The sequence below is a fragment of the Perognathus longimembris genome, chromosome 17, assembly GCF_023159225.1.
Source record: "Perognathus longimembris pacificus isolate PPM17 chromosome 17, ASM2315922v1, whole genome shotgun sequence".
NCBI lineage: Eukaryota > Metazoa > Chordata > Mammalia > Rodentia > Heteromyidae > Perognathus > Perognathus longimembris.
The window spans coordinates 17,088,544-17,113,095 of record NC_063177.1 but is presented as its reverse complement, the minus strand read 5'-3'; the positions used below and the strand labels follow the sequence as shown (position 1 = coordinate 17,113,095).

Genomic DNA, 24,552 nt, shown 5'->3' with positions numbered 1-24,552 from the left:
ACAGGACTGTGCACACATAAGGCAAGTGCTCTTCTACTGAGCATACCCGCTCTGTGTTTGTCTTTCACGAGCGAGGGAGTATTGTGGATTCGAATGGTGGTGTTGCTCCTGGTTGTGAATGAGAAGGGTTGCCTGGGCCCTTAGCCAACCTTCAGTGTTCCTCAGCACTAGGAATTTTGCGTTCTTCCCTAATCTCAACACAGAAATCTTTTGGGAGGAGGCTGAGATGCGAGGATCATGATTTGAAGCCAGCCCAAGCAGACAAACCTGAGAGACTCATCTCCAGTTAACCAGCAAAAAGCCAGAAGTTGGAGGTGTGGTAGCATGCCAGCCTTAAGTGAAAATGCCAAGCAAAAACATTAGGCCCTGAATTCAAGTCTCAGTACCAGCAAAAAATAAAAATAAATCATTTGGATAACTTAAAATGTTGTTAATGCCATTCCTGCATGGTTTCACTAAGCTTCTTTTTTTAGGGGCTTGAACTCAGAGCCTGGGCACTGTCCCTGAGCCCTTTTGCTCAAGGCTAGTGCTTTATAACTTTGAGCCACAGCACCACTTCCAGTATTCTGGCAGTTAATTGGAGATAAGAAGAGTCCCTTGGGCTGTCCTGGCTGGCTTTGAACTGCGATCCTTAGATCTCAGCCTCCTGTGTAGCTAGAATTACAGTCAAATTACAGTCATGAGCCACCCGTGCCTGGCTTTGGTGTGACAGTAACACTTTGGTTTCTTTAATTAATTCCAGCCATTAAAAAAAACATTTCTCTCACCTTTTGCATCACACAGCAGCCGTGCAAACAGTGCGTGACAGCCAGCGTCCATTGTCCGTCGGGCCAGGTGGCCTGGGACCTGGGGCTGCGCATACCTGTGGCGCCTCCAGATCAGCTTTGCTGTTACTGCCGCCATTTCCTGCAGATTCTGCACGTTTGCATATTCTGAAAAGGATTATGAAGGATCTTTGTCCTGTGCAAATCTTTTCATCTTGAGGAGGCTGGTGGGAGGGGAAGAGTGGCTCTTCAAACCACACAGGACGGTGGCATTCCTACAGGATGCAGCTGGAGTGTGACCCCTGTCCTCCTCTGCCCACAGCTGCCCTGGGCACACTGGACTTCAGCCTGCTGTATGACCAAGAGAACAACGCTCTGCACTGCACCATCAGCAAGGCCAAGGTAGGCCCCCACCCCATCCCCAGCTCTGGGCTCCTGAGGAATGGCCCAGGAATGGAGGGAAGTCTCCCCCCACCCTTTCTGTTCAGGCTTCAAGGTGTCTATACCATGTGAGGTACAGTATAGAGGGAGGAATTTCTTGCCTAAACCACTTCTAAAGCCTATTCCTAAAAGTACCCTTACAAGCTGGGCACTGGTGACTCGCCTCTGTAATCCTAACTTCTCAGAAGGCTGAAATCTGAGGATCAAAGTCCAACGCAGGAGAGGCTGTGAAACTCCAACCAACCACTGAAAAGCTGGAAGTGGAGGTGTGACTTAAGCACCAGTCTTGAGCCAAAAAGCTAAGAGACAGTGCCCAGGTCCTGAGTTCAAGCCCTAGTACAGGCTTTTAAAAAAGCTCTGTACAATAAGTGCATTTGGTGGAGCAAAAGCAGCGAGGAATCAGCAGGGCTTTGAGGAGGCAGCTAGACAGGCTGTTGAGGTTGGAAGCAGGAAAGTGGGTGTGTCCTGTAGCAAGACAGGGAGGGAGGGCTGCGTGCGGAGGCCTCCTGGCCTGGACCCCCCCCCCCCCACCTGGCCTGCTCTGCAAGCTGCAGGTGCCATCAGAGGAAACTGACCCTCCAGCTAGAGCCCTCGGAGCCCTGCTATTTGGGCTTCCAGGTGTCTGTGAGCCCCTGCAGCGCTGCACTGAGCCAGCAAGTGCAGCTTGTTCTCATCTGTGTTTCTTCATCCCCGCACATGGCTCCTTCTGGGAGAAAGGTGCCCAAGTTGATGTTCTCTCGAAAGGTAAGGGCCAGGCTGGCCAGTAGAGCACCCAGTAGGGCTGTAGAGCACCCAGTAGGGCTGTAGAAGAGCCTAGGCCAGCCCTGCTCAGGGGAAGGGGCTGCCATGGAGCTGCCTGGCCCAGACCCAACCTGCTGTACCCTTACAAACACCCCACACTTGTCTCCCAGCCCAGCCGGGCTGCCACACGAGGATTATCACGGCAGGTGTGAGGACCGTCCCCACTGGGCCCAGCTGCTCTATCCCCTTAAGCCATGACTTGGGGGATACCCAGGCCCACTCCAAGGAATGGAGCCAGCCAGGGCCCCCAAGCCCTCAAGGAAGAGGTCAGACTGTGTGCCAGGCAGACTCTTCTCCTCTACCCTCCCTAGCTTCGCAGAGCTTGTCCAGGCTTGGGGACTAGTTGTTGGTACACCCCCTCCACCTCCCCCACCCCCGCATGCAAACCTCAGGCACATCCTGCCTTCTCTGCCTCCCTCCAGGTGTGTGGGTGTGACTGCACACGTACGTGCACATCTGTACATGCACAGATCTCTCCGGGTACCAGTGCATACACTAATATGCCCACTTAGAGTGCATATCTGAAGGCATCAGTGTGGGAGGCCCCAGAACCACAGTGGGCCCCTTCTAATTCCTTCTCTGTAACTGCAGCTGTGCAGGGAAGACCTGGGGCTTCGGGCTGGGCCCCAGAGTAGGAATTAAAGCAGGACTGAGGAAGTGAAGGTGTGGATCAAGTGTTAGAGCACTTGACCAAAACTTCTAAGCCATAATGCAAGGCCCTGAGTCCAAACCCCACATAAAAATAAGTACACTAGATAAAATAAAGAGCTGGACACTGGTGGCTCACGCCTGTAATCTGAGCTACTCAGGAAGCCTGGGATCTGAGGATCACAGTTTGAAGCCAGTCCAGGCATGAAAGTCCATGAGATTTTTTTTTTTTTTTTTTTTTTTTTTTGGCCAGTCCTGGGGCTTGGACTCAGGGACTGAGCACCATCCCTGGTTTCCTTTTACTTTTGCTCAAGGCTGGCACTCTACCTCTTGAGACACAGTGCCACTTCTGGCCTTTTCTGTTTGTGTAGTGCTGAGGAATCAAACCTAGGGCTTCATGCATGCTAGGCACGCTCTCTACCACTAGGCCACATTCCCAGCCCCCCATGAGACTCTTATCTCCAACAAACAACTCAGAAAGAACCAGAAGTGGAGCTGTGGCTCCAGTGGCAGAGCTCTAGCCTTGAGCAAAAAAAGCTCAGAGGCAGCACACAAGCCCTGAGTTCAAGCCCCAGGAGTGGCAAAAATAAATGAAATAAAATAAAACAAATTAGGGCTGACTCAGTGCTTTGGGGTTGTGGGGTGATGGGGGAAGCCCCTCAGGGCTGCACCCCTTACCTTGGGTGAAGTTGGTCTCCATTGCTCATCTGTAAATTGAGCTCATTTTGCCACCCTGTGTAACTTCTGTGCGCAGAAAACAAGGGAACGGGCAGCACCTCCTAAGTACTCAGTGCCCGGCACTGTCCTGCAGGACAGAGGCACACGCTCGTGAACAGGGCACAGTCCCGGAGGACTTGGTGAGATAGTGCAAACATAAACTTTACCATGGCAACCATTCTGAAGTGCACAGGGCTGGTGTGAGGTTGTGCCCCATGAACACCATCCGTCCCCAGAATTAAGTTGGTTTAATTGTCTGTTTGCTTTTTATTACTGGGGTTTGAAGCCAGGGCCTTGCTCAGCAGGCCCGCTGCCACTTCAGCCATGCTCCCAGCCCTTTCAGCTTTAGGTATTTTGAGGATAAGGTCTCTGTCTATACCCAGCTAGCCTGGACCACCATCCTCCTATTTATACCTCCTTGTGTAATTGGAATGAGAGATGAACACCACCATGCCCATCTATTGACTGAGATGAGGTCTTTACAACTTTTTGCCTAGACTAGCTTCAAACCTCAATCCTCCCAATTTCCACCTCTCAAGTAGCTGGGATTATAAGCATGAATCAGCATACCCAATCCCCTCAAACTCTGTGTGTGTGTGTGTGTGTGTGTGTGTGTGTGTGTGTGAGAGAGAGAGAGAGAGAGAGAGAGAGAGAGAGAGAGAGAGAGCACATGCATGCGTGTGCATATGTATACCAGGACCAGGGCTTAAACTCAGGGTCTCTTGCTCAACTTTCTTGTTCACAACTGGCAATCTGCCACTTGAGCCATACCTCTAGCCTAGCATTTTGCTGATTCATCGGAGATAGTCTCACAGACTTTTTTGCTAGGGCTGGCTTTGAACCACAAGCCCCCAGATCCCGGCCTCTTGAGTAGGTCAGATGAGTGCTTATCATTTCACTCAACCCCAACCCCCCTACCAATCGCTGCTGGAGCTGTCGGAACACTTTCCTTCTCCAGACTGGGCCTGGTGGCCACCTTGGCTTTGACAATGCAGAGAGCAGCCTCTGAGCCCCTCACTAGCCAGCAAGGACCTGGGGTTTGGGAGGAGGACCATTTGTCCTCTTGGTGCCAGCACCTCCTCTGCTGCCCTCCCTTGGCTTCAGCTTTTGTCTCTTGCAGACATGATCAGTGGAGAAGACCCCTTCCATAGCCTCTGACCTCATTTCCTCCCAGGGTCAGGCTCCCTGCTGGGCAGCCCCCACAGAGGACTGAGGGAGGCCTGACACCAGGGACAGGGAGGCCACCTGCATGAAAACAAGAGCGATGCTACCTCTGGCAGTGTCCATGTCAACTCTTCCTACTTCTGGCAAGGTGTACAGCTGCCTGGGTGCCCAGGACTGGCCTAGTGGAGGGGCGCAGCGGTCCCACTGCAGTCTGGGGGTCAGAAGGACAGAGCAGGCCTCACCACCATCCCAGCCTGACAATCACACACATGCCCCAAGCCCCATCTAATCATGAGGACCCCAAAGATCTGCAAGAAAAGTCACAGATTTGACCCAATGAAAACATTTTAAGCCACAATAATAAGCAAATGTGTGAGAATTATAGAAATAAAACACAAGCCTGCAGTCATCCCCTGCTCACAAGGAGTCACTGGATTTCCCAGGATCCTTTGAATTTTGCTACAGGCTGTGGAGGCCCGGAGGATGGGCCAGGCTTGGCCCAGGGCCCCTTGCCTAGAAAATGGGAGCCGGAGCTGAGTGCTGAGCTCCAGCCAGCCTACCCACCCCTCTGCCCTGTTTTGACAGCTGAGAAGTGATAGGTAGAACCCCCCCCACACACACACACACAGCCTTTCAACCTAGAGGCCAGGCCTGGGGGTGTCCCGGTAGCAGCAAGATGGAATAGACAATGGGCCTGCCCACACCACCCTGCCTACCCCCTGGCCCTGTGCAATTTCCTGATGCAAACACCTCCAGGCCCATGGTGCCTGTGTGCCCCTGAGGCCCTGCATACCTGAGTAGTCAGGACTGGAAGCAGCATTAGGGAGGGGTGCCATCTTGTGGAAGAACCCTCCACAGCCAGGCAGCCTGTGGCTCTGGGGACCCTGACTGGCTGACAATGGAGCAAATCCAGAGAGAAGCTGAGCACGGGTCCATCCAGCCTCCCAGGATGCAGAACACATATCCCAGCCACCAAAGGAGTCGTGTACATGAGTGAACGGAGGGTCATGTGGACTTAGGGTCAGGAAGGGAAGTCTCCAAGGAGACTTCGAGAAACGGGAGAGGGGCTGGGATGGGGGAAGGACCTGCCCAAGGCAGTGAGGCTTGTTGGTCCCTGCCTGCTGCGCATGATCCCGAGGCTAGGAAAAAAGGCCCCATGGCAGCTGCCCTGGGCCACGGTGTCATAGGGAGGGGAGAATGAGTCAGCCTTACACAGCCCATCTAGGACTTTGGCTTGGCTGCACAGAGGGTCATGAAGGAGCCAAGCCAGGAGGCTCCAAGGGTGTGCAAAATTATCTGCTGGTGGCTCCATGTCCCTGATTTCCAGCTCACACCCTCTGGTGGTCTCTGCTCTAGGGCCTGAAGCCGATGGACCACAACGGGTTGGCGGACCCCTACGTCAAACTCCACCTGCTACCAGGAGCCAGTAAGGTGAGAGGGACAACGTGGCATAGAAGCGCTGCCCCTGTGCCTGCTGAGCCAGCAGGCAGACAGAAACACAAAGGGAGGAGGAGAGGCACTGCACCAGCCCTCACAGGACACACCATGACAAGACATGCTCTAGGCAGAAGGAACAACCTGAGCAAAAGCCAGGAAGAGGGGACCTGAAGGAGGTCCCCCGCCTCCTGTAGAACCAGTGCTCCCCACAGAGGCCTGAAGCGGAAGTACTCCTCAGGGCAGCTCCCTGTGGTAGCCTACAACAACCTGCCACAAAGTTAAAGAGCTTAAAACAACACATGTATTATCTCCCTGGTCTGTCTGTGGATTAGAAGCCTGACAGGCATCGCTACACTGAAAGCAGGGTTACATTTCTTCTGGAGTCCTGAAAGTAATCTTAGTTCCCCTCCCTTCCCAGCTTTTAGAGGTTACCTGTATTTCTTAGCTTGTGGCCCCTTCCTACACATTCAGAACCAACCATATGCATCTCCTGACCTGCTCCCATAGTCGCACCTCCCTTTCTGGCCCGCTCTTCTATTTTTTTCTTTTTTTACCAGTCCTGGGATTTGGGACTCAGGGCCTGAGCACTGTCCTTGGCTTCTTTTCACTCAAGGCTAGCACTCTGCCACTTGAGCCACAGCGCCACTTCTGGCTTTTCCTATATACGTGGTGCTGAGGAATCGAACCCAGGGCTTCATGTATACAAGGCAAGCACTCTACCACTAGGCCACATTCCCAGCCCTACTTTTAAGGACCCATGGGATGACAGGTACCCCTCTCTAGAATAGTTAGCTTTTGCTTTTTTTTTTGGTCAGTTGTGGGCCTTGAACTCAGGGCTTTGGTGCTATCTCCAAGCTCTTCTGTTCAAGGCTAGTGCTCTACGACTTTGCACATCTCCACCTTGTTTTTCTGGTAGTTAATTGGAGATAAGACTCTCACAGACTTTCCTGCCTGCGCTAGCTTTGACCCATGATCCTCAGATCTCAGCCTCCTAAGTAGCTAGGATTACAGGTGTGAGCCACCAGTGCCCGGCTCAAAGTCAGCCATTTGGTGATCATCATTCCATCTGTGGTCTTAGGCCCCCTCTGCGTGTCACCACGCCACAGGTTCCAAGAACTAGGATGCTGTCTACTTTGGGGGCCTTGATTCTGCCTATTGCGCTCATTTGGGGCTAATCATTTTTTTTTCTTTTCCCCAGGCAAATAAACTCAGAACAAAAACCCTGCGGAACACTCTGAACCCCACGTGGAATGAGACCCTCACTTACTACGGAATCACAGATGAGGACATGATCCGCAAGACTCTGCGGTGGGTGAGGGCCCCGGGCCGCCCGACCCACAGGGCTGCCAGGCCCAGGACCAGACCCACAGTGGCTGTGGAAGCACGGGTGGTGCCCCTCCCCGCTGTGTGTCTGAGGTGCTGGCCTTGCCCTCCCCCCCAGGATCTCCGTGTGCGATGAGGACAAGTTCCGCCATAATGAGTTCATCGGCGAGACTCGGGTGCCCCTGAAGCGGCTGAAGCCCAACCACACGAAGACGTTCAGCATCTGCCTGGAGAAGCAGCTGCCGGTGAGCGGCCTCGGCCCCCACGTGCGTGGCCACAGGTGTGGGAGGCACTTGGGACTTCCTTTAAGAGGCGTGGGGGTGAGTGGAGCCCAAAGCCAGGAGAGGGGGCCATCCCAGAGGTAACATTGGGAAGCGGATGCTAGGCAATGACATAGGGATATCTGGGGGGTTGGTTTAAGATTTAAATTTGGGATCTGAGCTGGCGCTCTATGACCAGAGCCACACCTCCATCCCCAGGTTTTCGTGTGTGTGTGTGTGTGTGTGTGTGTCTTGTTGGTTGTGGGGCTTCAACTCTGGGCCTATGCACTGTGCCTGAGCTCTTTTACTCACTGCTAGCTCTCTACCTCTTTGAGCCACAGCGCCCCTTCTGGTTTTCTGGTGGTTAATTGGAGGTAAGAGTCTCCTGGACTTTCCTGCCTGAGCTGGCTTTGAACCGCAGTCCTACTCCTCAGATCTCAGCCTCCTGAGAAGCTAGGATTACAGGTGGGAGCCAACAACACCTGGCTCTGCTTTTGTTTATTGTGTTAGCACTGAGGCTTGTATTTGTGCTGTTGCTTGGCTTTTTCTGGCTGGGGATTTGAACCCAGGGATTTGAATAAGTCCCCAGCTCTCAGCTTCTTGGGCTCAGATTGGCAAGAAGAAGAAGGAGGAGAGAGGGTAAGGGCCCCTCCTAGGCCAGAGACAGACCTGCTTCCAGACAGATGTCCCAGCAGGCTGGGCCTCGGGTGAGGCAAAGGGCAGTTGCAGGTCCGGGGCCTGAGCGGCTGGCGGCACCAGGCGGCCCTTGACTAGGGGCAACGGGAGCGACAGCCATGCAGGAGCTCAATTGGAACACGTTAGACTTGAAGTGCCTCTGAGATGCCCAGAGGAGACAGCAAATAATTCTTTTCCTAGCAATTGCAATTGTTTGAAAATGATGTCAGAGAGCTTTTGCCCCCTGGCTGGCTTCAGCAGCTGAGCCTCCAGAGCCTGCTCTCCGCTCCTCACTGTGCGCCCACCTCCCTCTCTGTGCCTGGCCTTCACATGGTTCAGAAGGGTGGGGAGAGGCCACTAGTGTCCAGGACCAAGAGAATCCCTGGCCCTCAGCTACCGGAATATGCACATGGACAGGGACACCACCCTCTCAGGGGCCTGATTGAGGTGAAACCGGGAGGGACAAAGCCCAGCAGCCTGTGTGGAGGACACGGCAGGACACAGCCCTCAGGATGTGGACTGGCCCCTGCACAACCCAGGGCTGCCTTTTTTTCCAGGTCTTCCAGTTACTTGGCTGGAACTCTTATTAATGAGCCACACCTCCAGTCCTGCTCTTTGCTAGTTAATTGGCGATATGAGTTCCATGGACTTTGCTATCGTGACTGGCTTTGAACCACAATCCTCCAGATCTCAGCCTCCTGAGTAGCGAGGATTCCAGTGTGAGCCAGCCACGCCCGGCTCCAGTGCCTGGTTCTGCACATCATGACGGATCTATTCCCTTGTCGCATCTCTCCCACTCACAGATACTGTGTGATGGGTGAACTCTTCTCTGCCTTATTGTTAGTCACTGACCACAGGCAACTGGGTTTTTCCAAATACTCCTCATCACTCAGGAAGGCAACACAGGTTCCCACAGTCCTCATGTTCCTGAGCTCCAATCACAAGCACACACACACACACACACACCCCTTTATATGAGTGGCCATATAGAGGTGCATGGATTGTATGTGCAGCCCAGGCACCAGAGGAGCCAGGCCCAGAGTCCTGGGAGAGGTCCTGGGGGGAGGGGCATGGGCTCCAGCAGGCATGTCTGAGTGGGCAGAGGGCAGAGGAAGGAAGAGGCTTCTGGGATAGAGGCCTGGAGCTGAGCCCCTGTGGTGGGGACACAGAGGCCTGGAGCTGAGCCCCCGGGGTGGGGACATGGAGGCCTGGAGCTGAGCCCCCATGATGGGGACTGGGCATGAAGAGGCCCCCCGGGGACTGGTGGCTTTCCTGCCTGGCTCCCAGCCACCCTGGGGCTGGAAGGGGCAAAACTCTGTCTTCTGGGCTCTCACAAAGCTGCACCCTGAAAGATGCTAGGCAGCCTCCTAGGACACCAGAGCTAAGGTTGAGACTTGTCTTCTAGAATGCTCCATGTAGAGCCTGGACAGCCTTTTGTCCTTTCTCTGAGGCCCACCCCAGCATAAAGTTGAACCCAGAGGGGACCATCTGTCATTCTGTTCCCAGATGAAGGTCAGAACAAGCTTCTGTCGAGGCAGCTCAGTGTCAGGCCCTTAGCCAGTTCTGAAGTTGAAAATTATACAACTAAGCCAGGCACCAGGGGCTCCTGCCTGTGATCCTATATACTCAGGAGGCTGAGATCTGAAAATCACAGTTCGGAGCCAGCCAGGGCAGGAAAGTCCGTCATTCTCTTATCTCCACTAAACTAGCAAAAAAAAGCCAGAAGTGGACCTCCTGTGGCTCAAGTGGTAGAACACTAGTCATAAACAAAACGCAGGGACAGAGCCCAGACCCAAAGTTCAAGTCCCAGGACACTGGTGTGCACGTGTGCGCACACACACATACAAGTAGATCCAGGCTCACTGGCTAACACCCATTAATCTCATCTATTTGGGAGGCTGAAATTGGGAGGATCACTGTTTGAGGCCAGCCCTGGAAAAAAGTTCTTGAGACACGCCCCCCCCAACTCCACCAATAAAAACCTAGGCATTATGGTTCAAACCCATCACCTCAGTTACCTGGGAAGTATAAATAGGAGGATCACAGCCCAGACTAGCCTGGGAAAAAAGTTAAGATCCTACTTGAAAAATAATGAAAGCAAAAAGGGATAGACTCAACCGGGCGCTGGTGGCTCACATCTGTAATCAGGAGGCTGAGATCTGAGTATCACAGTTTAAAGCCAGCTGGGGCAGGAAATCTGTGTAACTCTTATCTCTAATTGGTGCTGTGGTTCAAAGTGGTAGAGTGCTAGCCATGAGCAAAGAGCCCAGGTCCTGAGTTCAAGCCCCATGACAAAAAGGGAAGAGGGGGGCTAGAATCATGACTTCAGCAGTACCAAGCCTGCACGGCAAGCTCAAAGATGTGAGTTCAAATTCCAGTACAGAAAAAAAAAACACAAGTAGAATCTGTTTTCCAGGGACCTAGAACCTAAGGGCAGACACGTGAGGAAGCAGAGCAGAGAGGGGACGGCCAGCCACCAGGTCAGGGAAGCCAAGCAGAAGCCATTCGGGTGGTATCGGTCCTAGAAAGACCAGGGCTCGTGGGTCAGGTAGGACAGGAGGGCACGCTGGAGAGGACGCAGCCTGGGCTAAGGTGTAGCGTGGGAGCCGACCTCAGCACTGAAGACCCCGGAACAGACCCAGTTTGGAGTGGGGAAGAGGAGCAGAGCCCGGACTGGCACAGCAGCAGAGCGCTTCTGCAAAGGGACCATGGTGAATATGTTAAGCTTCTCCAGCCTTAACACCTCTGTTCACCCACCGTCACTGTAGAGCCAAAGCAGCCTAGAGGAGAGGTTCATGGAAGGACAGTACTATGTCCCGATGAAACTTTGTTAATAGACACTAACATTTCTTTTTTTTTTTTTTTCATGAAATTGAGTTTTGGACTCAGCTTTGAGCTCACTCTATTTATTGCTTGGTGGGGCTACTACTTGAGCCATTCCTCCAGCCCTGCATTTTGCTGGTTACTTTGGAAATGGACTCTGGAGGGCTTTTCTGCCTGGGCTGGCTTTGAACCCACGATCCTCTTATCTCACTCTCCTGAGTAGCTAGGATTACAGGTGTGAGCCACTGGTGTCTGGGAGAAGCTATTTTTGGAAACATAGCCTTGCACTTTTTTTGCCCCAGCAAGCCCCTTGCTGCAGTCATCCTAACCATGCCTCCCACATAGCGAGGATTACAGGTGCTGCCACTTTTTTTGACCACTTGAGAAGGAAAAAAAGAAACCACTTTTAGCCCTCACCCTATGAAGAGCCAATGTCCAGCCTGACTGGGCCCGTAGACCCGAATTTGCTGACGCCTGAGCTGAGACATGCAGGACCCTGGCTCCAGGAAGGGTCAGGGTCACCGTCCACCTCAGATCCCTTAGGAAGGAAGTGGTGGCAGAAAAGCCTGAGGGGACATGGCTGGGGCTGCTCACAAGGGGCCCTGCTGAGGCCTGGGGGGCAGTACAAGACAGCCGAGTAACTGCCCCGCCCAACAGGTGGACAAGACGGAAGACAAGTCCCTGGAGGAGCGAGGCCGCATCCTCATCTCCCTCAAGTACAGCTCACAGAAGCAGGGCCTGCTGGTGGGCATCGTGCGGTGTGCACACCTGGCCGCCATGGACGCCAATGGCTACTCAGACCCCTACGTGAAAACGTGAGTGTGCAGCCAAGCCTATACCCGCACCCCTCCCCCCACCTCTCCCTTCCCCACCCCACGGGCCCAGCCTGTGCCCAGCAAGCCATGGTTGCTTCTTTTGACAGCTCAGGAAGGGACAGGGAGGGGTTGTATGTGGCCAGCCTATTTCACAGGTAGGGAAACTGAGGCTCGTAGGCACTGAGTGCTTTTCCTAGGGTCACATAGAGAATAGTTATCTCCTGGTGCCATGGATGAGCCTCCTCTGTGACCCCTGGGGTCCAGAGTCACATGGACACGGGAGGAGGGGACAGGAGGAAGTGGGGGCCATGGCAAGGGAGGGCAAGAAGCCGGGAGACCTGGCGAGGGAGCTCCATCCAGTCTGCCCTGTGTGCCCCGCCCTATACTGGATGAGGACAGACATGCATTGGTAGCTCATGCCAGTGACCTGAGCCTGAACTTCTCGCCTAGCCGGGGAAGACCACTTTGAGCCTGGTGGGGCAGATGTGGTCACAAGTGAGGAATCATGGGGTCCTGGGGGCTCCCATCTCCAGTGCGGGGCTCCTCACAAAGGGAGTGGGCTTGCTCAGGCTCCACAGAGACTCTCCTGGCGGGGGGGGGGGGGGGGGGGAGGGCGTGAAGAAATCCAACTCAACAGAGCAGCGCTGGAGCTGCTGGGGAGAGGACCCAGGAACTATGGGACAGGATGCATGCGGGCCCATCCTAAGGGTGCACTGAGGAGACACAGGTGGCTGAAGCCATCTTGGTCCCACCAGATGGCCAGTATACAACTCTAGGGGGCCATGCCTGGGGGGATGGGCTCAAGTGGTAGAGCACCTGCTTTGCAAGTACAAAGCCCTGAATTCAAACCTCAGAACTGCCACAAAGAAGAAAGAAAGCAGCTGGGCCCCAGGGACTCACACCTATAATCTGAGGCACTCAAGAGGCTGAGATCTGAGGCTCAATGTTGAAAGTCAACCTGGGAGGACAGATCTGCCTGAGAGATTCCTAGTCTCCAATTAACCAGCAAAAAGACAGATGAGGTCCTGAGCTCAAGCCTCAGTACTGGCAAGGAAGGCCAGGGGAGAAAGCCAGCAAATACGCACGTCTCCTCAGGGCGCCTGGGGGGGTGAGCCATCCACACCCCCAGTGTGGGGTTTCCTGGAGGCATCCCAAACTCATCCACTGCAGCACGCAACACTGACAAGGCCATCAGAAAAACAGCACAAACCCCCCCCCGCATGCCGCATGCTTTCACTTACCTTGAAGTGCAAAATAGGTAAATACATAGCAACCCAACCAAGTAGGTAAGTAGTTGCCCAGATGAAGAATGGGGAAGTTGGGAGAAAATGGAGAATTTCTGCTAATGGGTATAGGGGTTTCTCTTTGGGGTGATGAAGATAATTGAAAATTGTTTATGGCGATGGCTGCGCAATTCTTGTGTCAGTACCACTAGGCAAGTGTTCTGTCCCTTTAGCTATATCCTCAGTCTCTTTTAAAATTTTATTCTAGGGCTGGGAATATGGCCTAGTGGTAAAGTGTTCACCTTGTATACACGAAGCCCTGGGTTCAATTCCCCAGCACCACATATATAGAAAATGGCCAGAAGTGGCGCTGTGGCTCAAGTGACAGAGTGCTAGCCTTGAGCAAAAAGAAGCCAGGGACAGCATCCAGGCCCTCAGTTCAAGCCCCATGACCAACAAAAAGAAATTAGCTAAAATATTTTAAAATTTTATTTTGAGATAGGGTCTTGCTATGTAACTCAGTTGGCCTCCAACTCTTGATCCTCCCGCCTCTGCCTCCTCAGTAGCTAACAGGTGTGAGCCACTGGTTCCTGGCTCCAGCTGTAATACTAAAAACCCACTGAATTAGACTTTTTAAAAAGGGTACATTACACCGGGTGTGAATTATATCTCAATAAAGTAATTATTTTAAAAAAAAATTTAGGGGGGCTGGGAATATGGCCTAGTGGCAAGAGTGCTTGCCTCCTACACATGAAGCTCTGGGTTCGATTCCCCAGCACCACATATATGGAAAACGGCCAGAAGGGACGCTGTGGCTCAGGTGGCAGAGTGCTAGCCTTGAGCAGGAAGAAGCCAGGGACAGTGCTCAGGCCCTGAGTCCAAGGCCCAGGACTGGCAAAAAAAACAAAAACAAAAAACTTAGGGGCTGGGAATACGGCCTAGTGGTAGAGTGCTTACCTCGTATACGTGAAGCCCTGGGTTCGATTCCTCAGCTCCACATATATAGAAAAAGCCAGAGGTAACACTGTGGCTCAAGTGGCAGAGTGCTAGCCTTGAGCAAAAAGAAGCCAGGGAGAGTGCTCAGGCCCTGAGTTCAAGCCCCATAACTGGCAAAACTCATCACCCAGGCTGCAGAAGCAGAAACCAGGCATAAAGGATGGCGACTATATTGTCGGAGAAAGTCAGGCTCCTGAAAGAAGTAGTCCCGGGATTACTACTGGTTTTCTATGAGAAACCTGAAAGCCAAATTTAACGAAACAATGTTACCAGTGGATTAGAAACCCAGGGAGGATGGAGTAACTGTGGGAAGACAAGCCACAGACTCAGTGTTGGGGAGAAGTTGGAAAACATGCCTTCAGGCTGTAGGTGTGTCCTCCCTGGTTCCCCTCCTAGAAACGGCACAGGTGGAAAGCTGTTTATCCTTGTACTAGCCCGACTTTTGTCAGCAAAATAAATGAAGAAATATGGCATCTGCATAACAGGAGAGTATTAGGAAGTTAAAAAGAATAAATTAGAACTAGACAGCTATCCAAAAGGTACTGAGCCAAAAAAGCAAACTGTAGGAACATGCATGGTTTGTCTAGATATTTTCAGCATCTGTGGAATCCAACTGCAGATCAAAAATATTATTCGAAAAAATAATTGCACTGTGTTCTCTGAACACAGCATAACAACAATTTCCACTGCAGTTCCACTGTTAACAGCATTATAGATGGCTTAAAGCCTAAGTAAGGATGTGTATGGATTATATGCATATTCTGGAGCCTTTTATACAAGGGGTTTGAGTACCCCCCAATTTTGTTACCCCGAAGGGGGTCCTGGTAACAATCCCCCACAGATACAGAGGGACCCCTATATTTCTTGAGTGGTGGTCTCTGGAGAGGCAGTTTTGTGCCTTCACCTCTACCTGCAATGCTAGATTACTCTTCAGACAGAAATACCATGTGAAGCCAGTCTCCTCCTTCCTAAACAGCGTAAATGAGGGTGCAGGCTAGATTCTCAGCAGTGCCCCCCTCAGCTGTGGTGTTTTGTTGTTTTGGGTTTTTTTTTTCAGTCAGGGCCTGGTGCTGTCTCTGAGCTCTTTTTGCTCAAGGCTAGCAATCAACCACTTTGAGCCACTGCTCCTTTCGGCTTTCTGGTGGTTAATTGGAGATAAGAGTCTCCTAGACTTTCCTGCCCCGCCTGGCTTTGAACTACAATCCTCAGATCCCAGCCTCCTGAGTAGCTAGGATAACAGACGTGAGCCACAGCTATGGTCTCCGTGAAGCATTGTGGCTCAGAAGGAGAACTCGGCGGGGGGGGGGGGGGGGGGGGGGGGACGGAGCAGGGTGGCAGACTCTGAGGAGCAAGCAAGCCTCCGTGGGCCAAGACGTTCTCTCACTTGTTTCCCCTAACCTGCATTCCTAGTAACACCAGCCTCAGCTTCCCCAGGCTCAGCCCCTCAGCGTGATGGGCAACACCGGGTTATAATCCTAAACACCATGTGGCAGGCCTGAGCTGTGACCTTCGTTTCCCCTCCCACGAGGCCCTGCGCTCGCTAGGCCACGCGGGGCAGCTTGCGGTGCGGGATCCTTCCGGGAGCCTTTGGCAAGCACAAGTCGCTGTACCGAGGAACTCAAGGTGGCACTGCCGGGTGCGGGGGCGGAGGGGGGGAGGGTGTTGCGCGACAGCCGCAGGGCTGGAGAGGGTCCTGACCCCAGGGAGGTGTCAGGAGTCTTGACGACCCGTGCGCACGCAGCGCTTGGAAGCCATGTGCAACGCCCGCTGCTGGGAGAGCTGGGGTAGAGGGGGCGTGGCAAAGCCGAAAGTGGGCGGGCTGTCGAGAAAGGCGGGGCTACAGCAGATGGTGGGCGGGTCAAAAGGGGTGTTGGGGCCGAGGGGGCGTGGCCTAGCCCGTAGCGCCAGTGGAGCAGGGAGGAGGGCTGGGTGTGGAGGAAAAGGTAAGGTCTCCGTCTGGGAGAGAGAGGGAGGGAGGAGGAAAGAGAAGTGAGGCCTGAGAGGCCCGAGGCAGGCGTACAAAGCTACTGACCAGGAATCTTGGGGACAAAATAAGTGCCCGTGTTCAGTGGAATGTACTTTGTTCTTTGGAATATTTCGTCTCCAGTTGGAGCAAAGGACAGGCCAACTATATTGGCATACCGTCTTCTGGCCGAGGCTTTCATGGCATCCTCAAATGGATGCTGACTCTGGTGTCTGGCTTCTTGAGCCCAACAGGAGGCTTTTGAGGTTCCTGCATGTGGTGGTGGTGGGAACCCATGGGTTAGTCTTCCTTCTTGCTCAGTAGTCTATGGCTATGGGGATAAACCACAGCTGTGGATGACTAGGTCTACCCCGCTGAAGGGCTCATAGATTGTTCCCAATCTGAGCTGATTGTATAAAGCTGATGTAAATAGGTATCCTAACTTCTCCTCCCACTTTTGTTTTTTGTTTTGTTTTGTTTTTTTTGGCCAGTCCTGGGCCTTGGACTCAGGGCCTAAGCACTGTCCCTGGCTTCTTCCCGCTCAAGGCTAGCACTCTGCCACTTGAGCCACAGCGCCGCTTCTGGCCGTTTTCTGTATATGTGGTACTGGGGAATCGAACCTAGGGCCTCGTGTATCCGAGGCAGGCACTCTTGCCACTAGGCTATATCCCCAGCCCTCCTCCCACTTTTGTTGACACATACTTTCTAGTATCTCTTTAATCAATATTATCTATGTAATGAACGTTACAAATTGTTTTGTGTGCCAGTATTGGGCTTGAACTCAGGGCCTGTGCTCTGTCCCTTAGCTTTATTGCTGACATGCTACCACTTGAGCTATAACTTCTGGCTTTTGGTGTTTTAATTGGAGAAAAAGAGTTCAGAGACTTTTCCTGCCAGGGCTGGCTTCCAACTGTGATCCTCAGATCTCAGCCTCCTGAGTAGATTGGGTTACAAGTGTGAGCCACTGGCAATCAGCTAATAAAATCACAACTTTAAAAGACAAAGGAGGGGCTGGGAATGTGGCTTAGTCATAGAGTGCTTACTTAGCATGCATGAAGCCCTGGGTTCAATTCCTCAGTACCACAGAAAAAGCCAGAGATGGCACTGTGGCTCAGGGGCAGAGTGCTAGCCTTGAGCAAAAGAAGCTCAAGGACAGTGCCCGGACCCTTAGTTCAAGCCCCAGGACAGGAAGGGAGGGAGGGAAGGAAGAAAGTTAGTTAGGAAGGAAGGAAGGAAGGAAGGAAGGAAGGAAGGAAGGAAGGAAGGAAGGAAGGAAAAAGAAAACAGTAAGATGCCAGCAAGGATTGAACTAGAAGTTGATGCCACCTGCCTTTGGGCATATCATGGCACTTTTAGGAATCCAATCACTCTTTTGACACTGAAGCAGGTGCCAGGAAGTTGGTGGTGGGAGACTGAAGTGACTGTCACCTAGAGCACACTGGGCAGGAGTAAAGCAACCAGGCAGGGACAGGGCAATGGGCTCTCAAGAGCTCACAGGAACCCCTCCCTCCTCTACTCATCACTGGGCATGGCTTCCAAGCACTGCCCTTACGAATGGCAGATGCGGAAGTTTGCACAAGTCAGTCCATGTCTTTGAGCCTCTGGAGAAGGCAGTTTGTCAACCTCGCCTCCCTCTCCAGGAGGCCTTTTCCTCCCTGTGGGAAACACATTGGAAAGACACTGGGTTTTATACTTGATAAGGATGGAATTTATGGTGTGTGAATTCATCAAGGACCTCTTTTTAAGTTTCACAGTGTAGCTTACACTAGCTTCAAACTTCTGACTGCTGGCATTACAGGCTTGCATCACGATGCCTGGTGTGGGGGCGCACATATGCATGCTCCTACACACACCAGTCCTGGGGCTTGAGCTCAACACCTGGGCACTGTCCCTGGGCTTTTTTGCCCAAGGCTAGTCTTTTAACACTTGAACCACAGCTCCACTTTTTTTTTTTTTTTTTTTTTGGTGGTTAATTGGAAATGAGTCTCGTGGACTTTCCTATCCCCCACTAGCTTCACACCCCCATCCTCAGGTCTCAGCCTCCTGAGTATTTAGGATTCTAGACAAGTTACTTGAGCCTTGATAGGCCTGGCTTTTAATCTGTTTAAAGAAATGTGCCAGTGGCTCATGCCTATAAGCTATTTGGGAGGCTGAAAACAGGCAGATCACAGTCTAAGGCCAGCCTGGACAAAACGTTGGTGGGATCTCTTCTCAACCTATTCCAGGCATGGTGGAATGTTCCTGTTGTCCTAAGCTAAGTGGGAAGCTCAGGATGGGAGGATCATTTTTCCAGGTGAGCACAGGCAGACATAGAGGCACCTGCCTATCATTCTAGGTAGGGCAGAAAACCTAAAATAGGCATATTGAGGTCCAGACATACAAGGGCAGGAAGTGAGGCATTATCTCAAAAATAATAAGCACAAAAAAAGCTGGAGGCTCATCAACCCTAAAGCACCCAACTGGCCAGCACAAAGTCCTGAGCTCAAGCCTAGTCCAGCCAGAAAAAAAGAAAAAACAATTGAACAAAGGACCGGTGGCTCTGCTGAAAAAGGAAATCTGAGCTTCATGAAAACTGAACTTCCAGAGACAGCACCACTCTCTCCATCGGGGGTGGAGGGCCTGTGGGCACCGTGACTGGGCGCAGGCCCCCTTCCTTCTCCACAGCCCGGTGCTGGGCAGCCCTGGGACGAGGCTGGGCTCTTAGCTGTGTGGCCCTCGGCTCTCCCCAGCCCTGACTGCCCTCGGTTGTCATTCTAGATACCTGAAGCCAGATGTGGACAAGAAATCCAAGCATAAGACAGCAGTGAAGAAGAAAACCCTGAACCCCGAATTCAATGAGGTACCAGGGGCTGCCATGGCTTCGTGAGGCCTTCCGACTCCTGAGGGAGTGGGGGAAGCGCGTGGAGGGGTGAGCTTTGCACTGTAGAAGCCGGTGGGGGCAAGCAAGAGGTGACCAGCAGGCAGGACAGCCTCCACACTTAGGGGCCGAGGCCCCCACCAGGCTGTGGTGATAGGGGGTGGGGGGTTTCTGGGAGGCTCCACCCTACAGTGTGGGGATCTGAGGAGAGGAAGAAGGGCCCATCCTCAGGGGAACCACAGCCACAGCCAGCAGAGAGGACTCCACAAAGCGAAGCTAGCCCAGAAGTCAAGTAGAAACAGGACCCACACACAGCAAGAGGGGCTCTCAGAGAGCTAGAGGATGGCTTCCATGCGAAGGGGCTATGGATGAGGGAATGGGGGTCCTGGCTGAGGATGGGTGAGACCCCACGATTGTCCAGCCCCATGCCTGCCCACCTCTCCCTTCCCTGTCCTCACCACACTGCACAGCCCACATGTGGCCCTGGCCTTGACGCCCCCCTCTGGCCACCAGGAGTTCTGCTACGAGATCAAGCATGGCGATCTGGCCAAGAAGACTCTGGAGGTCACAGTGTGGGATTATGACATTGGGAAATCCAATGACTTCATCGGTAAGGGGGCAGTGGGAATGGGGTTCATCCTGTGCTTGTCCTGGGTTTGGCTGAGTCAGGTCACTGCCCCTCCTTGCTGGTCTCTGGGGAAGCCTAGGGCTATGGACCATTTGTCCTCAGTGTTAGGTGTTTCAGACATTGTCCCAACCTGCCCCACATGACAAGTGACAGGTCCATAGGGTGATGAAGGCCTAGAAGAGCCACATGTGAAAGGGTAGAGTGGGGGGGAAAGGATGGTCAATGCATGGGGCTGGACACTCAAGCCCATGTGGCCCCAAGTTCCCGGTGGTTGTGACACAGTACCCCTGCATGGCCCTATTCTTTCTCTTCCCCTACTTGTAGTAGGATTTGAACTCAGGGCCTAGCACTTGCTAGACAGGTGCTTTAGCACTCACTTCAGGCCCCCAGAGTGGCCTCAGATCATGAGCCTCTCAGACAGCTGGGATCATAGAAGTGCACCATCATACTTGGCTTGTGGAGATGGGACCTTGTTTTTTTGTCTTGCTAGCCTCAAATTGTGATTCTCCCAATCTGTGCCTTCCAAGTAGCTGGTATTACAGATATGAGCCACTACACCCAGCCTTCTTTCCCTCTTGTGGCCCCCATTCGTCAGCCCCTCCCACTCAACTTTCCCAGCCCTATCCCCATCCCCGTAGACGAAGAGCAGGAGCCAGGGCTCTGACAGGGGCTGGGGAGGCCGAGTGTGGCTGAGAGCCAGGCCTGGTGGGCAGGGGAGAGTCCAGCTCACAGCACAGGCTCTGGGTGGGAGAACGTCCCCGCGCCCCTGGTCACCAAGGTCCCTGTCCCCCCCACCCCCGGCCCCTCCTGCAGGTGGTGTGGTTCTAGGCATCAACGCCAAGGGCGAACGCCTGAAGCACTGGTTTGACTGCCTGAAGAACAAGGACAAGCGGATCGAGCGCTGGCACACACTCACCAACGAACTCCCCGGGGCAGTGCTCAGTGACTGACTGCCCCCCTCCCCCCACCCAGCCGCACAGGCCTGGCCCTGGGCTTCCCCAGCTGCCACCAAGGGCTGTGGCCCCAACGCCAGGCAACCTTCAGAAGGCCTGCTCGGACACAGAGCCACTGCAGCTCCATGGCATGGAGGACAGAGTGCCCGGCCGCTCGGAAAGGGAGGGGGACAGCGACGACAGAGCCCTGGGACCCAGGATGGCCAGGGTGGGACAGGGCCTTGGCCGCAGCACTGCCTGGGACTGGCAGAGGGAGGGTGGGCAGGCACAAGACAGGACTCCGAAGGTGAAGGCAAAGGGCGCTTCCGGCCACATCCATTCCCCTCGCACTGCTAGGCAGGTGGAAGGCCTGTGAGCCGAGTCCAGCACCACTTCGAAGGCTCCAGTGGACAGGATCTGCAAGCCCCAGGGAGGTGAAGTGAGCCCCCCTTCTCAGGAGGGAGCTGAATGCCAGCTTCTACAATAGGGGGTGAAGCAGGAACAGTGGGCCCCTGCAAGTGCTGTGGTTACTGCGGACTGCTGGGAGGCAGGGAAGGCTTCCTGGAGGAGATGTTCAGTCAGGCCTTGAACGATGACCAAGGCTCTAGGAAAGGAAATGGCGGTCCAGGCAGTGGAAGCAGGGCCTAGAGGTTTGGGGGAGGGAGAGGAAGAGGATGGGAGCGGGAAGGTCTTGCCAAGCTCTGTGCTCAGACCTGGCTCTCCCACTCTGCTCCCTTTGGCTTCCCGAGAGGACCTTGCTAAGTTGTCCTCAGCTCCAAGAAGAGAAAAGGCATTCCTCCTAGCCTCTGTGCCCATTTCCCATCCCTCTGGGCTCAAGCTGGTGCCAGCTCAAGCTGGCTACCCAGGGCATTCTGTCCTAAGGGGGCCATAATGTCCCTTTCAGGAGTATCACTGGCAGTCAGGATCTTGTTCACAAAAGGCCTGTGGGGCTGCCTCTGCTGCCGAGGAACTATGATAAAAGAGACCCTGCCATGCCAGTCAGTCTCTCCAGAAAGGGGTTGAGAGGATCTCAGTCATAGAGCCGAGGCCCAAAGCCCCAGCCTTCAGGAACATTGGATAAACAAATGCTTCACTCCATTCCTACATGACAGAGCAGACACCCTGAGGAGGGCGACCCAGGAACCTAGCACAGCTGGAGCCAGGACCCAAGAAAGGCCACTGGGGTGATAGTTTGAATCCCACGTTATTCTCAGCCCTTTTCTAGCTGGCAGGGAAAAGAGATCTGCAGCGTCACTGTCCCTGGCACTCCTGCCATGCATGGATATGGGTTCCCCACCCTGAGGAAGGCCTTGCTTATGTTTGGGGGGTGGGGGTGGGGGGAACAGCAGACACTGGAGAAAGTGTGATAATTGGCCAAAGCCACATAGCTGGGAGAGGCAAACCAGGTCTCAAACCCTTTGTCTGCTATGTACTGAGTACTTGGTACAGTTGGTTACATAGTGGACATGGGGGCCTGTCACCCTCTAATTGGCCTTGACAACCATCCTGCCACTTTGGGCTTGCCTTGTGGTCAAGGAGCCCTCTTCTATGCTCACAACTGGAATGGGGACTGTCTGGGGACATAAAGGAGGTGGCCTACACTTAAGGGGCCTTGTGTATGGGTGAGCGCTGAGTATGTCCTGGGCTTCCTGTTTTGGGCAGCCAATCCAAGAACAAGGACAGGCTAGAAGGGCTGAGCGCCCCATCTAGGATGACTTTCTTAAAAGACACTTGGGGAAGTGGGGGCCAGCTGAGACAAGAAACCAGGATCTGTAGTACCCAATTCAGGGCTCTCCACTGCCCCAGGCTGTACAGGAGTGGACTTGGTCAAGAAAGATGGTCTTTACTGACCATAGGACAGAATGGGAGCTGAGGTTTCTGACCAGCTAGCTCAGGTGTAAAATGGGGAGTCCAACAGGAGGCCCTAGGAGTGGCAAAACCTCCCATCGGGTCCTGAGACTATTCTAGGCCTTGTGCACATTGCATTTAAGTGCTTTGAGAAGCTGCAGAATCGGCTCTGCTTTTGATGAGCATCTTTTCGTGGGCCCATTACTCTTTCAACGCTTTTTTCCCCCTTTAAAAAAAAATCCAGACTCATTCCAAAGTCAGGTGTCAGTAACTAGTTCTCTGCCCCGCCCACCGCACCTACACTAGCCAATCCCTGATGGGCCTGTCTTCCAACCCTAAGGCAGTAACCTCCTGGCCTCTAGTGGCGAGAGGGAGGAACTGCACCTCCCCGGCCCATTCGGGCCGTGCATGTCCTGCCCTTTGTTCCGTCTCAACCGAGTGAACCTCCCGATGCATGGACTCTGGCTGTCGTCGACGCAGACTCTCGTGCACTGCTTAACACTGTTTTGCTACCATGTGATGGCTGCAGAAACTCCTCACATTGCAGCCTCACAACAAAATTTTTGTACTTTTCGTCTGGCCTTCCCAAAGGTGTCCTTTTTAAGTCTTATTAATATTTATAATGGCATATAATCCAAAGTAAATGGAAACATCATATTGCAATATTGACGTGTGAGATTCATTTCAACAGATTTAGAAGAATGAGTGGATGGGTGAGGGGAAGGCTACTGGGGCTTTACTGTTCACTAAGAACCCACTGGAGTCATGCCTCGTTACAATTGGGGAAACCGAGGCTCAGGAACGTGGACATGTATAAGTGATGATATAGACAAAACTCATATTCCAGCTTCGCAGAACTCTGCACAGCCAGGCCAGCATGCCTATTGGCACCTGCATGTGTGTCCTGCCCACTAACAGCGTGTGGGAAGGTGGCAAGCAAAAAGAATGGGCAGAAACGAAGACATGACCAAAAAGGATTACTGGAGGGCTGGGAATATGGCCTAGTGGTAAAATGCTTGTGTTGTATACATGAAACCCTGGGTTTGATTCCTCAGCACCACATATATTTAAAAAAGCCAGAAGTGGCACTGCGGCTCAAGTGGCAGAGTGCTAGCCCTGAGCAAAAAGAAGCCAGGACAGTGCTCAGGCCCTGAGTTCAAGCAACAGGACTAGCAAATAACAACGACAACAATATAATAATGATAATAATAAAATAACCAATGGGAAAAGGGGCTGGAGATGTGACTCAAGTGGCAAAGTACCCACTTTGCAAGTGTTAAGACTCTGAGTACTCCAGTACTAGATAGAAATAAAGGTAATGGAAAGCATTGGGGGTAGGAGAGAGGTTAAAATCAGGTGGGGTTGAGTATCATAATACACACCTGCAATCCAGTAGTCAAGAGGCAGGAGGATGAAGAGTTCAGGCCAGCAAGACTTACATAGCAAGACCCTGTTTAAAAGAAACAGAACAGGTTTTATATGGATCAGGTGGGGTTGCAGAGAAGGTAACTTTCTGTTACTTTTTTGGTAGTACTAGAGTTTGATTTAACGCCTTGCACTTTTGAGAAAGGTACTCTACTGCTTGAGCCACTCAAAAGTCCTTTTTGTTATTTTTGAGAGAGTCTCATGTCTGGGAACAACCCGGACTGCAATGCTATTTGCCCTTCCCTGTGTCGCTCTAACGACAGGCACCTGGCCCCTGTACCTTGTGCCACAGTGCCTCCCTTTAAGGTGGTCAAGATGAGCGTCTCACAGGACAAGCTCTTCTAAACTTTTTGGGTGGGGCCCTGAGTGCACCAAAACCAATCCCCCCACCCCAATGTTCACCTCCCAAGTAGCTAGGAATAAAGGCTTGAGCCACCACTTGGGGTGACAGGGTGACCAGAGAGGACTTGGAAGAAGTTCAAGAGGGATCTGTGGGATTTGGGTCAGCAACCTTACATTATGTATCTAAAACCAAGCTACTAAACATAAAAAGGTCTAAAATAGACCTCTCAGTGGATCACAGTAGCTCAACAGCTATGTATATATGTTCATATAAGACAAGGATAAGCAAATTCTATTGTTGACATATTTAAAGTTCTAATTTCCTTTGGTGTACGCTATGTGGCTACTGTATATGATTTTGGTACACTGGGTATTGTATATATGCCTAACTGATCTAGGGAAGGGAAAGAAAACGAGGGTGTAAGATATCACAAGAAATGTACTCACTGCCCTATTATGTAATTGTACCC

General features: G+C 52.8%; 1 protein-coding gene across 2 annotated transcripts in view; it reads left to right on the top strand.

Moving 5' to 3' along the window:
• Doc2b (double C2 domain beta) overlaps positions 1-20,634 on the top strand; it is a 28,272-nt gene extending 7,638 nt beyond the window's left edge. The window contains exons 2-9 of one of the 2 annotated variants that reach the window (XM_048365071.1): positions 1,087-1,166; positions 5,892-5,966; positions 7,171-7,280; positions 7,414-7,540; positions 11,711-11,868; positions 18,808-18,889; positions 19,421-19,517; positions 20,349-20,634. In XM_048365071.1, coding sequence (XP_048221028.1) covers positions 1,087-1,166; positions 5,892-5,966; positions 7,171-7,280; positions 7,414-7,540; positions 11,711-11,868; positions 18,808-18,889; positions 19,421-19,517; positions 20,349-20,485 — 866 coding nt within the window. In that variant the 3' untranslated portion in view covers positions 20,486-20,634. Of the gene's footprint in view, positions 1-1,086; positions 1,167-5,891; positions 5,967-7,170; positions 7,281-7,413; positions 7,616-11,710; positions 11,869-18,807; positions 18,890-19,420; positions 19,518-20,348 lie in introns of both variants that reach the window. The other variant, XM_048365070.1, reaches the window with a different exon arrangement.
• Positions 20,635-24,552: the final 3,918 nt, after the last annotated feature.